Source organism: Dermacentor silvarum, chromosome 1, assembly GCF_013339745.2.
Source record: "Dermacentor silvarum isolate Dsil-2018 chromosome 1, BIME_Dsil_1.4, whole genome shotgun sequence".
Taxonomy (NCBI): domain Eukaryota; kingdom Metazoa; phylum Arthropoda; class Arachnida; order Ixodida; family Ixodidae; genus Dermacentor; species Dermacentor silvarum.
Window position 1 is genome coordinate 429,888,225 of NC_051154.1, and position 12,302 is coordinate 429,900,526.

The 12,302-nt window shown below is 46.8% G+C and overlaps 1 protein-coding gene across 1 annotated transcript in view; it reads right to left on the reverse strand.

Annotated features, from left to right (window-relative positions):
- Positions 1-10,946, reverse strand: part of LOC119448082 (tachykinin-like peptides receptor 86C) — a 459,995-nt gene extending 449,049 nt beyond the window's left edge. Inside the window, exon 1 of the mRNA XM_049664048.1 lies at positions 10,486-10,946. Within this exon, the coding sequence (XP_049520005.1) occupies positions 10,486-10,946 (461 nt within the window). The remainder of the gene's footprint in view (positions 1-10,485) is intronic.
- Between the last annotated feature and the right edge of the window lie 1,356 nt (positions 10,947-12,302).

The window sequence follows — 12,302 nt, forward strand, 5'->3', positions numbered from 1 at the left end:
CGCATTGCCCACGTTTCCTACCCCAACAGGCAGTTGATTTTGTTCAGCACTTGTTCGTGGAAACAAAACAACTGCACTTAAAGATATCTTTGTAGGAGAAGAATTCGTAGAACATATTGCCGCAGAGATCTCTCCACGTGCCACTTACGAGCACTCTCGCTAAGTATCCTTCCAGGCGTCTCATCGCACCGCCGTTAGAAGAGCGCCAGCAATGCCTTGCGCATGGCGAGACCGCGCTTGTCTCTCGTGCACGCGCACGCGGTTGCGCGTGTGCTCAATCTGCGGACGTGGTTGACTGTGGAGCGGGATCTTGTTAACTCTGCTTGCCAATTGTGTGTAAGTGTTTTAGTCTTAAGTTTCCGGGCACACGTTAACCCACAATAAACCAGTTTGTTTAGTGTGCTTCACTGACGAGTGCTACATTTCTGGTGGAGGTGCGGGGTATGATTGGAAGTCCCCAGTGCGCAGGAGAGCGGAGCCCTGACCCTCAGCAATTGGAACCCGGAGAGTTGACACCAGTACACCAGCGCACAAGCCGTCGCCTCCGAGGAGACCCGCCCGAGTTCGGACCGCTTCCTGTTGCTGCCGCTGTGCAGGTAACAGTTACCAGCGACGGCACCACCATGACCAGCACGGTGGCACCGTCGCCGCTCATCGTGTAACCACCACGTACGCCTAAATCCTTCCATGGCGATGCGCTCCAAGATGTGGAAGATTGGTTAGAACACTTCGTGCGAGTCGCAGATTTCAATGAATGGGACGAGGCACGGAAGCTTCGCAACGTGTACTTCGCGTTAGAAGAGTCAGCGAGGACATGGTACGTGAACCATGAAGCAGCATTATCTTCATGGCAAGAATTTCGCCGACAGTTGCTTGCCACGTATGCCAGCACCGATCGGCGAGAGAAGGCAGAGAACGCTTTACAAGCCAGAAACCAGAGCACTAACGAGAGTGTCGGCATGTACATCGAGGACATGTCCCGCTTCTTCAAGCGCGCGGATCCAAACATGACCGAAGATAAGAAACTACGCCACATGATGCGCGGCGTTAAGCAAAAGCTGTTTGCAGGACTCGTTCGCAACCCACCACGCAGTGTTGCTGAGTTTCGCATCGAGGCGACGACCATAGAAAAGGCGCTGCAGCAGCGTGCCCATCACTACAATCGTGATGTCAGCAGTGCACCAGCCGACCTCCTGTCAGCAAGCCCAGGCAGCAACACCGAAGCGGTAAGAGAAGTGGTGCGATCCATCGTAAAGGAAGAGCTTCGAAAGCTGCAGCCACCGCAACCCACGCCGACAGTTTCAACTCTCGCCGCCGTCATTCGCGATGAAGTTCGGCATGCCATTCTGCAGCCGGGATTTGAGGCACCGCCTTTGCATCTCGAACAAGCACCACCGGTACATCGCGTGCCGACGTACGCTGATGTGTTATGCCAGCCATCCGTGCATAATGCTCAATTCACAGCTCCCAGTAGCCGCCAGCCGACTCCGCGCAGTGAACCCCTTCTAGCAGAGCTGAGGTCACGAAAAAGCGACGTGTGGCGTGCACACGACCGGACGCCATTCTGTTCCCACTGCGGAGAAGCTGGACACCTTTACAGAATGTGCCCATATCGCAGAGCAGGCCTTCGCGGCTTTTCGATTAATGCACCTTGCCCCCGTAATGGTAAAAGACCCATGGAAATTCAGGACTACTTGTCCAGACAACAGGAGCCGGCGGCTAGATACCAACACCAGCCGCGATCACCAGCGTCTACACGCTCCGATCACCTAGCCCACGGCCATCCTGGAGTTCACCAGTACGTCGTTCACTGAGCCCACGTCAGGAAAACTAAAGCGAGCGACCTGTGGAGGCGAGGCCGCTGACGTTGAAAAAAGGCAAGATCCTCCGTCAAGTTTACCGAGCAGCAGCGACGAACAAAGACGCGTGAGTAAGTAAGCAGAGCCTTTTTTCAGATTTGCGCATTACCATAGACGGTCGCGAACTGAATGCCTTAGTGGACACAGGTGCTGATTATTCTGTCGTAAGATATGCACTCGCAAAGGAACTGAAAAAGGTTTTGATGCAGTGGAGTGGACCCCAGATATGTACAGGTGGTGGGTACCTCATTACACCGCTGAATAGAGGCGCAGCGAGAATTGGAATTCGAGGTTTTGCTTACGTCGCTGACTTTGTTGTACTGCCGGAATGTTCGAAGGATGTAATACTCGGGATGGAGTTTCTTCTAGCAAACGGTGCCATAATCAACCTGCAGAATTCTAGTGTGTCCTTTTCTACGAAGCAGGCTATAGATATGCAAAAGCCCGAGGAACCAGAGCACGTTGCCTTGCGGGTTACTGATGATGACGTAACCGGGCCACCACGATGCAGCATGCTGGTTCGCGTAAGAAGCGAAGGATTTGACGACTCGGAAGGTATAGCGGATGCCAATATCGAACTACTCTTGAAGAAAGGTATTTGTTCAGCTACGCGATGGGTGTGCTGATGTATGCCTGAGGAATTTCGGAAGTGAATTTCAGCATGTCGCAAAGAACACAGCCATCGCCTTTCTACACAGCGTTACTGCAGTCACTGATGTATGTAGCTTATCGTCTACGCCGCCTGCTGCACAAACTACGCATGACGCCATAACACCAGTTGCAATCAGTCCAGGTCTGTCGCCAGCCCAGAAGGAATTGATGGAAGAGCTCATAAATGACTTCGCAGAATGCTTCTCCACTTCGTCAAAGGTACGGCGCACACCGATTGTTAAACACCGTATAATAACAGACGAAGCAACCAGACCAGTGTACCAACACCCGTACCGAGTATCACCGGTTGAACGAGAGATCATAAAGAGCGAGGTGCAAGAGATGCTTGAGGACGATGTCATTCAGCCATCAAACAGCCCGTGGGCGTCACCCGTCGTTCTTGTAAAAAAGGACAATACATTGAGATTTTGTGTTGATTACCGGAAATTGAACAGCGTGACCAAGCGTGATGTGTGCCCCCTGCCACGCATTGACGACACCTTGGATCGGCTACGGCATGCAAAATTTTTCTCTTCATTGGACCTCAAGAGCGGGTATTGGCAAATTGAAGTGGTTGAAAGAGACCGCGAAAAAACTGCTTTCGTTACCCCAGACGGCCTGTACGAGTTCAAAGCACTTCCATTTGGCCTGTGTTGTGCGCCGGCGACATTCCAGCGATGATGGACAGTGTCCTCTCGGATCTCAAATGGCATTCATGCTTAGTTTATCTAGACGACGTGGTGGTATTTTTTGCAACATTCGACCAGCATGTACAGAGGTTTAGTGCTCCAAGCTATCCGCTCCGCAGGCCTGACCATTAAACCTGAAAAATGCCAGTTTGGATTACAAGAATTTCGTTTTCTGGGTCACGTAATCAGCGCACAAGATGTTGTCCCGGATCCCGACAAGACTGTTGCCGTTGCGCGATATCCGAAGCCGACAGACAAGAAGGCAATCCGGCGATATTGGGGGACTATGGGCTTATTACAGGCGATTTGTAGAAAACTTCTCCAAAATTGCCGAACCTCTAACGAGACTTACTAAGGTAGACGTACCCTTCATGTGGCATACAGAGCAAGAGGTTGCCTTCAATGAATTAAAAGAACGATTGCAAGCCCCACCGATCCTCGCGCACTTCAACGAGACGGCGGAGACAGAAGTCCACACCGACGCAAGCAATCTTGGTCTCGGCGCTGTTCTAGTTCAATGACAAAACGGGGAAGAGAAAGTCATAGCGTATGCTAGCTGCACCCTCTCGAAATCTGAAACAAACTACTCTGCGACAGAAGAGGAGTGTTTGGCTGCCATATGGGCCATCAGCAAGTTCCGCCCTTACCTCTACTGCAGGCCGTTCCGTGCAGTCAGCGATCACCATTCCCTTTGCTGGCTGGCAAGCCTAAAGGACCCATCCGGACGACTTGCGAGGTGGAGTCTCAGGCTCCAAGAATACGACATTACGGTTGTATACAGGTCCGGGAAAAAACATCACAATGCTGACTGCTTGTCCCGCTCACCAGTGGAGTCTACTCCTCCTGAAGAAGAAGATTTCCCGTTCCTTACTGTGATAACAGCTTCGAAAATCACTGAGCATCAACGGCCCGACACAGAACTCCTACCACTCATCAAGCACCTCGAAGGACACAACGTCCAAATTCCGCGTATGTTTATGCGAGGTTTATGGTCATTTTGCCTCCGGGATCATACGCTCTACAACAGGAACTTTGAACACAATGAGGAAAAATTCTTACTCGTTGTGCCATCAGCCATGCGACAGGAAATTTTGGAAGCTTGCCATGACGAACCATCGTCGGGTCACTTAGGTGTCAGCCGGACGTTCGCCAGAATTCGACTCAGATACTTCTGGCCTAAGTTATTAGCGTTGGTGCAGCATTACGTGAAGGCATGACGGGAATGGCAAAGGCGCAAAACACCACCCGTCAAACCGGGCGGCCTTCTCTAACCCATAGACCCACCGAAGACTCAATTTGAGCAAGTTGAAATGGATCTGCTTGGACCATTCCCAACGTCATCTACAGGGAAGAGATGGATTGTAGTAGCGAGAGACTCTTTAACACGATATGCTGAAACTGGCTGCCTTGAGCGAGGAACGGCAGTCGAAGTTGCCAAGTTCTTCGTTTATAACATTGTCCTGCGACATGGTGCACCATTGGTCGTGATTACGGATCGAGGAGCAGCCTTCACAGCCTAGTTGATGCAGTACTTGATGAAGATGACTCACAGCAATCACAGAAAAAGCACTGCATACCATCCCCAAACAAACGGCCTGACGGAACGTCTAAACCGAACCCTGACCGACATGCTGTCCATGTATGTCGATCTCGAACATAAGACATTGGACGCAATTTTACCCTACGCTACTTTCGCCTATAATACAGCTGTTCAAGAGACAACTCAGGTCACTCCATTTCAATTGGTCTATGGCCGCATAGTCACAACCACACTGGATGCTATGTTACCAGTAGATACTGACAACAACAACAATCCATACGACGTGGACGACTTCCTACAACGAGCTGAAGAAGCCCGGCAGTTGGCACGGTTCCGTATACGCCAGCAACAACGTAGGGACGCAAGCTACTGCAACCTGCGCCGCAAAGAAGCTCAGCACCAGCCAGGCGATAAAGTGTGGGTATGGACACCAGTGCGTCGTCGCGACCTGTCTCAAAAACTCCTTCGCCGATACTTTGGTCCTTACGAAGTTATTCGCCGTGTAGGTGACCTGAATTATGAAGTCGTTCCTCATGGACAAGTGCTATCAAAGCGCCACAACCTTGCGGAGGTCGTACATGTAGTTCGCATGAAGCCGTACTTCGACAGGCAATGAAAACACTTCAGTATATGAAATTTGTTTCACACGCCTCGGGACGATGCGTTTTCGGAGGGGGAGTAATGCCGCAGAGATCTCTCCTCGTGCTAGTTACGAGCTCTCTCGCGAATTATCCTTCCAGGCGTCTCATCGCACCGCCGCTAGAAGAGCGCCAGCAACGCCTTGCGCATGGCGAGACCGCGCGTGTCTCTCGTGCACGTGCATGCGGTTGCGCGTGTGCTCAATCTGCGGACGTGGTTGACTGTGGAACGGGATCCTGTTGACTCTGCTTGCGAATTGTGTGTATGTGTTTTAGTCTTAAGTTTCCGGGCGCAATTTCGTCCACAATAAACCAGTTTGTTTGGTGTGCTTCACTGAAGAGTGCTACAATATTCTGTTTTGTTCACGTTCGTGTGGTAGAAATAGCAGTGACATATTCTTTAATGCCTAGGACGGTGGGATCGTTTACAAGGGCAATATACATTTTTCAATCTGTTAATCTCTCTTCGCGTGGTTAAGGTTGGTAAACGGCTTAAGCGATATAGCTCTGCTACAGAAAAATGCGTGTCATAACTCTTCGGAAACAGAGCAGGTGACTTCCGACAAAGAATTGAGGACTGGAAGCGGCGAAATATAAAGGTGTCTTTGAGGTTTAGTAAGTAATGGACTAAAATAATGTGCGATAACATAGTAAGGCAAGCGGAGTTCTTGCTCGATTAGTGGTCACCCTCTTGGAAGTACGCAAAAATAGATTTGTCTATGTCGTATAGTCGCAGAGGGCCCGGTTCACGACAACAATATTTTCTGATTTATAAACATATGAGATGAAGCGCGTATCGCAGGCACTCTCAATCTATATTCTGCAGTTTAGGGATGTATTTGGTAAGTGTACCATCAATGCACTGTAACATTGCGAACGTATTCGGCTCCTGACATTCAATGCAGTCTTATTACCAAATAAGCCGGTAGGAGTAGGATCTCATTCGAACGCAGCCGTTCAGCACTGGACTCATGATGACGGCACGCTCTACAGTGTTTCTTCTGCTGCCCACTGTAGTGTCACGAAGCTGTCACAGGCTCGGCAGCGATTATTTCGCGGAAGTAACCGCTGTGGTGCGGCGACGAGTTTTCCACATTAAACTAGAGGAGCAGGTTTTGACAACGCTAAGTACCCAGCTCTACAGGAAATCACAGGTGAACGGTGCTTCGCGAAAAAGAGTGCTAGGTTCGACCCATTTTCTTTTCCGTGTAATCACTTCAGGATCACGCACCCCTGTGCGTGCTGGGTTCGTCTGCCTACAGATATGGCGCTTGACTAGGTGGAAATAGATTCCCTGGAACAATATTTTCGGGTTTAGCGAATCCGAACAATTGAAACCCTGTCACACATCAATCAAATAGGAATGGCTTCGAACGCTATATTATCACGAAGCAAATAATTTTAGACAGTTTCGGAACAACGTCATATCTGGGCTGAACTTTACAGGTATGCGTTCTTTTCCTTTATTGCCATATGAATTATATGGACACTCCAAGTGCATTTCCGCCGACGTCGTCGGCGTCGACATCGCTGTGAGCAGGTGCTAAGGATGACATTCTAGTTTATCGCAGCTTCAGTGAAGTCTTCAATATTTGAATGTTTTTAGTATTATGAAGGCCCAACGCAGCCAATCACTATCGATCTAAATTATATTTATGTTTGACATCTTGTTGGCTCTTATTCTTAAATTCACGCTTCCACTATTAGAACGCAAGTAAATCTGAATATTTCTTATAGCCGTAGTTGATAATTTCTGCTTATAAGTAGTTTAGTACGAATATCACCGGTGAAAGTTGTGGTATGAAACAAATAGCTGTGCTAAAGTTTCAAGTGATTATTTAATTGCATCTGAGAAATTTGACACACAATTGATCTAGACTTTTGTGTCATCCCAGACGCCCGAAAGCACCCTTTAGGTGTGTTTTGAAATCACTGAGATTGCGTGAAAATACCGGACGCGGCAGCGACGTGGCCACGTACTACACATAGTTCCATCTTCACATCCGCGTTTAAGCGATGAAACGCAGTTTTTACCATAAAAAACATGAAGATATGATGGAGATACTTAGTTTTTACGTACATGGCTACGCAACTACTCGCATTTAACCGTGGTACTTGAATTCTAAAAAGTGTTTTTCAAGCCCCTAAGACAACAATAGACAATAAAAACCACCTTGAAGAGCGATTAGGTGCCATAGTTGTGTTAGGGCCTCAGGAGGACACACTTCGCCAGCTAGCGCTCTTTGCTTCGCGTTACAGGCGAATCGGTATGTATGTGGAATACATTAAGCAAGAAAAACTTCTATTTAAAGTATGGGTATATGCAAATGGTGTTATTTTTCGTTCCATGGTCGACAAATTACTAACTGTGCCCTTGACCTGAGACAACTGATCACTGTTTCTTGCATTCTCGGGCAACTGTGTTTTAGGACATTCAGTCAGACATCAACATCCTGCCATATTCTTCTTCGTTTAAATAATCCCGGTAACCTGCCTTACCATATAGTGATTATTCTCAGTTTGCATAGTCTCTCGCCGAGTCGGGTGTGTGACATGAATGCTCAAATCCTGACGCGTACTGCAGCTTTTGTACCGGCAGTCTGCAGCCTCTCTGCTGAGTGTGTAAGCTGTTCAGGAGCCGCCGCTACAGTTGATGACCATGCTGTATTTAAGCGTATGTTTCGGTATTTTGGATTCAAGATATCTTCCTCAAATGTGTCTTTATGCTGTTTGCATTTACGGTCTTCCATATATGAGGGTTTCTCAAAAAGGAAGCAGCGTGGTTCAGTGTTCACAACACTTGGATTACAGTCAAAAACCATGAGCTTGAACCTCGCCAGGGATAGGGTTTCATTTCTCTAAACGAATAGTTCTGGATACCGCTATTTTTTTGTAATAACCCTGCGAAGCGATAACTCGTAAGGGATCTTTACCACGGCACTCATCATTACAGTGCTGTAATGAATAACAATAAGGAACGTCTTATATGTTCGAGCGTAGCTTTACCACACACAGAAAAAAAACAGTTAGGTTAACTGATTGTTCTTTCTGATAAACCAATAAAGCACAGGTACTGATGCTTACAATATTAACAACTAAATGAAACTGAAAGAACATGTCTGACTGCTTCTACAATGAATGGTCCATATGGCGTTTTTTTGACCAATCAATTCACTTTAAATATTTTTTCTATGGTGCAACATTAATTGCAAACAGAATGACAAAACACGACGGTTTTGAAAAAAAAACAGCACCAAGTGGTTGTGAAAAGAAAAATTTAATTACCAAATAAAAAATAAGTGCGAACGAAAACAGAAACGCACCTTTTCAATTGCACTGCCCAGTGAATGTATAATCTGCTCCCAGTGGCAGTAGCACTTCCATGAATGTGTACTGCAGGCTTACATATTGAGCTGGGCTGATCACCACAGCCGGCGCCCATACGTTTGCACTGCGTCGTATCCGTTGCGCAAACCGATACCAACACCGCAGTTGGAGATACGGGTCAGCCGAGAGGTAATTGAGCAAGCCTCCCTAATCGCAGCTTACGCCTTTATGCAAGAAGCTATGTGCTTTGGCTGGAAGACTGGATTGGAAAGCGTCGCACTTAAATCACAAAATTACCAAATAATTAAATGGGTAAATAAATAAATAAATAAATAAATAAAAACAGGATTGTGGTGATAGAAGCTGGTGCGGGATTAGGCGAAACTTTCGTGTGGAAAGGGTCAGCCGTGCGACATGTCGCTGATCCCGTCTCGCAGTTTTATCCCTAGAGGTATCTCTCTCAATATTCAAATGCAATGAACTTGAATTTATCAAAGAACTCTCCACACAGAAATGTTCCGTTTTATTGTTTTTTTCGCTGAGGTCACGTGATGAAGTGTTGTAATAAACAGAAATTATAACGCTTTCTGGACATGAGCAGAGAAAGATTTGCTTTATTTATTGACGTAGAGCCAATTACAGGCTACCCACTTAGCCCTACGAGTTTACAAGTTACCCATGCTGTTCGAAAAGCAGGTTTACTCAACGGCTGCAGAGAAACGTTTTGCAATCATAGCAACATCATCATGCGTTAAAGATATGAGCGAGAAAGGAAGGTTGAACAAAGCTAAACACGTAGGATAAGACCGATAATAAACTTTGACAAATTGCAAAATATGACCTTCGATATCTGAGTGAAATGTATTTTTCTTGGCTACTTCCATCAAACAGTTGCAAGTACGTCTAATACGTTAGAGTGCGTTGATTCTCACTGAAATATGGTCTGAAGCGACTTGATGAGTACTACACGTCCACCGCGAAGTCGGAAAACCCAATGTGGCATCAGTTGCGATCATTCAGTGTGACAAATCGCAAAACGCGCATCAATTTAATGAGTATTACACAATTAAGGCGTTATAAACTGTGGGAACCACGAACTATTGCATCCGAAAGATGTAGCGAATCCTTGTGCGTGTTGACGTAAGACCGCAGCTTAATGTTCTAAACAAGAAAAGCATGCGTTTAATGAATTATGAAGCTAAAATAATATAACTGGCTTGTTATGGGCGAACATTATCTAAAGCAATATCGGAAAAATATAGGTTCGAGCCAACACATCAGAAGGGAGTTAAAGCGAGGGATAAATGGCCATTAAACGCTGCGTATATATGAGAGAAGTACTCTAAGAAAGAATGCCGGAATCTTGTTGGCTAATGAAAAATAACACTCATCAGCATAAGGGGCTCCCAAAAATTGATCGATGGCTCAGATTTAAGTAGCAAACAGAAAACATGTCCAAACACAGCTCTTATACATTATGTTTTGTTGAAAGGCCGAAGGCTCTAAATCTTCATTTTATGTTATCACATGGATGGCTACAGAAATGACATTGTTATCAAAGAAGCAAACAAGAGCACATTGTATAATTTGTATTCAAGCACTGGCTACCACAGTGTAAATCACCGAGCCACGAAAAGCGTAGAAACGACAATTGACCGATGACTTTCGTTTATATGCTTTTCATTTGCTCATTTTCGCAAATTCTGCAATTCACACACTCTGCCAATCTCAAGAGCAAGGTGTTGAATCAAAGTTTAGTGTTTTAAATTTCTATAACTCACCTGTCGATGCTCATGGCGGCCATGGTGAAAGCTGAGCAGGCCACTGTCAGATTCGCCACAAAGTTGCTGAACACGCAGTACGGTTCACCGAAGGTCCAGTGGCTCTCCAGCATGTAGACGAAGTTGAAAGCAGCATTGAACACGGCTGTCATGAAGTCCGCCACGGAGAGATTCACCAAGAACTGGTTCGTGACCGTCCGCATGCGCCGGTGAGACACCACGCTCCACACAACCAGCGAATTTCCGCACACAGCCACCAGCACCACGATGCCGAAGAGTAGTGCGTACGCTAATTGCGTCCCTGCCGACAACACCCACTGTCGCTCGCGTTCGACCTTCGGGCCCGCGGTCAAGTTGGCGGGGAGGAGGCCAAGTAGTGCGGACAGGTTGTCGCGCAGTTCGAGGGTCAGTGAAGAGTTGTCGAACGAGCCGATGACGTCTTCTAACAGGGAAACCTGCATAGCTGGACGAGTAACTTCGCTGACAGGGATACAATTGCGGGAGGCACGACCTCAGCGCCAAATTCTCTCGTGTGACTATTCTTGTCTTATCTCAAAAATATTTGGAATAACCAAACAAGCCACCGAAGTTGAGGAGATTTCAATGGACGCCCCTGCTCTGATGCACAGTGAGATTCTCCTCTCCAGAATTGGCTTCGTTAGGGTGAAAGTTCCGCTTTTGAACTATGACGCTGGCCTCGGCTTTCATTCCAGACGGTGTTCCTAAAATGTACAGGAGAACCGTCTTTGGAAACTCCCTCTGTCTGTGAGTTTCTGCGTCAACACAGTTTATTCCTGCATGCAAAGAAGCATCATACAAGTGGCAAAAGAGTATTGCTAAAGCGTGTACACATGACTTAGATTAAAGAACTTGCCACGTGAGTGCATCACACCAAGGGTTTCTTCAGGGGCAGAGAGTGTTTTGCAGGTACTACAAGCTTCCTGAACAAAACTTTTGCGGTAATTTTTCGAGGCCAGTCAACCTAGCTCGGAATCCAGCAGGGAAGCACTGTAAAAGAAAGAAGGTATGTGCTCAATGAAAGCACTTTCGTCATTCCTAAGTCTCGAAAAACACAGTCTTGAACAATATGCTTGACTATTTACAATAAATGTCCCGATTCCTAACGAACCAAGCCTCCTCCTGAAACAAGGAAAACTTTCTTTTACCTGGTCTCTATTTCCACAATACAAAAAGAGTTACAACTAGGATGCAAAAAAAAAAAAAAATAGCACAGCTACAACCTCTGTCAGTGTTTTCTTTGCTCTCTCTCGAGTAAGTGCTTTCAAACAAAATACAAGTCTGGCATCGATGAGCCGACAAGAAAAAGAAACGCTGCCAACTGCTGGCGGGGGTGAAAAATGTTTTTCAATAAAGTCCTGAAGCTGTTTCTTTGATAAAACTTGATAATATCTCTTTTTTGCGCTGAATTACAGTATCTGAGAAGGGTACGATATAAACTTATAACCTCTACATGAGAGAAAGTTCAGGCAGCTCAGTATGGATAATCGACGGAACTGACTTTTCGCGAAAAGCACCAGTTCTGGACTACTGCTCCCGGGCAGCCGTAAACGTGCTACACTTTCATTGTCCGTTGTCGCCGCAAGTTGGGCCAAAGAGCCCGTTGCCGCCTCGCAAAGTTTTAGCACACACTCGCACGACTCACATGGTTGCACTCTTCCAAGAAGTCCAAAGCTGCGCTGTCTCTCACAAGAGATATCGCAAATTCCTAATCGCAAAGCAAACTGTTCTTCCGAGTTCGTGCAGTTCAGATCAGCCAGCGATCACTTCATGACACTGCACAGCGCCCTTCTTCATTT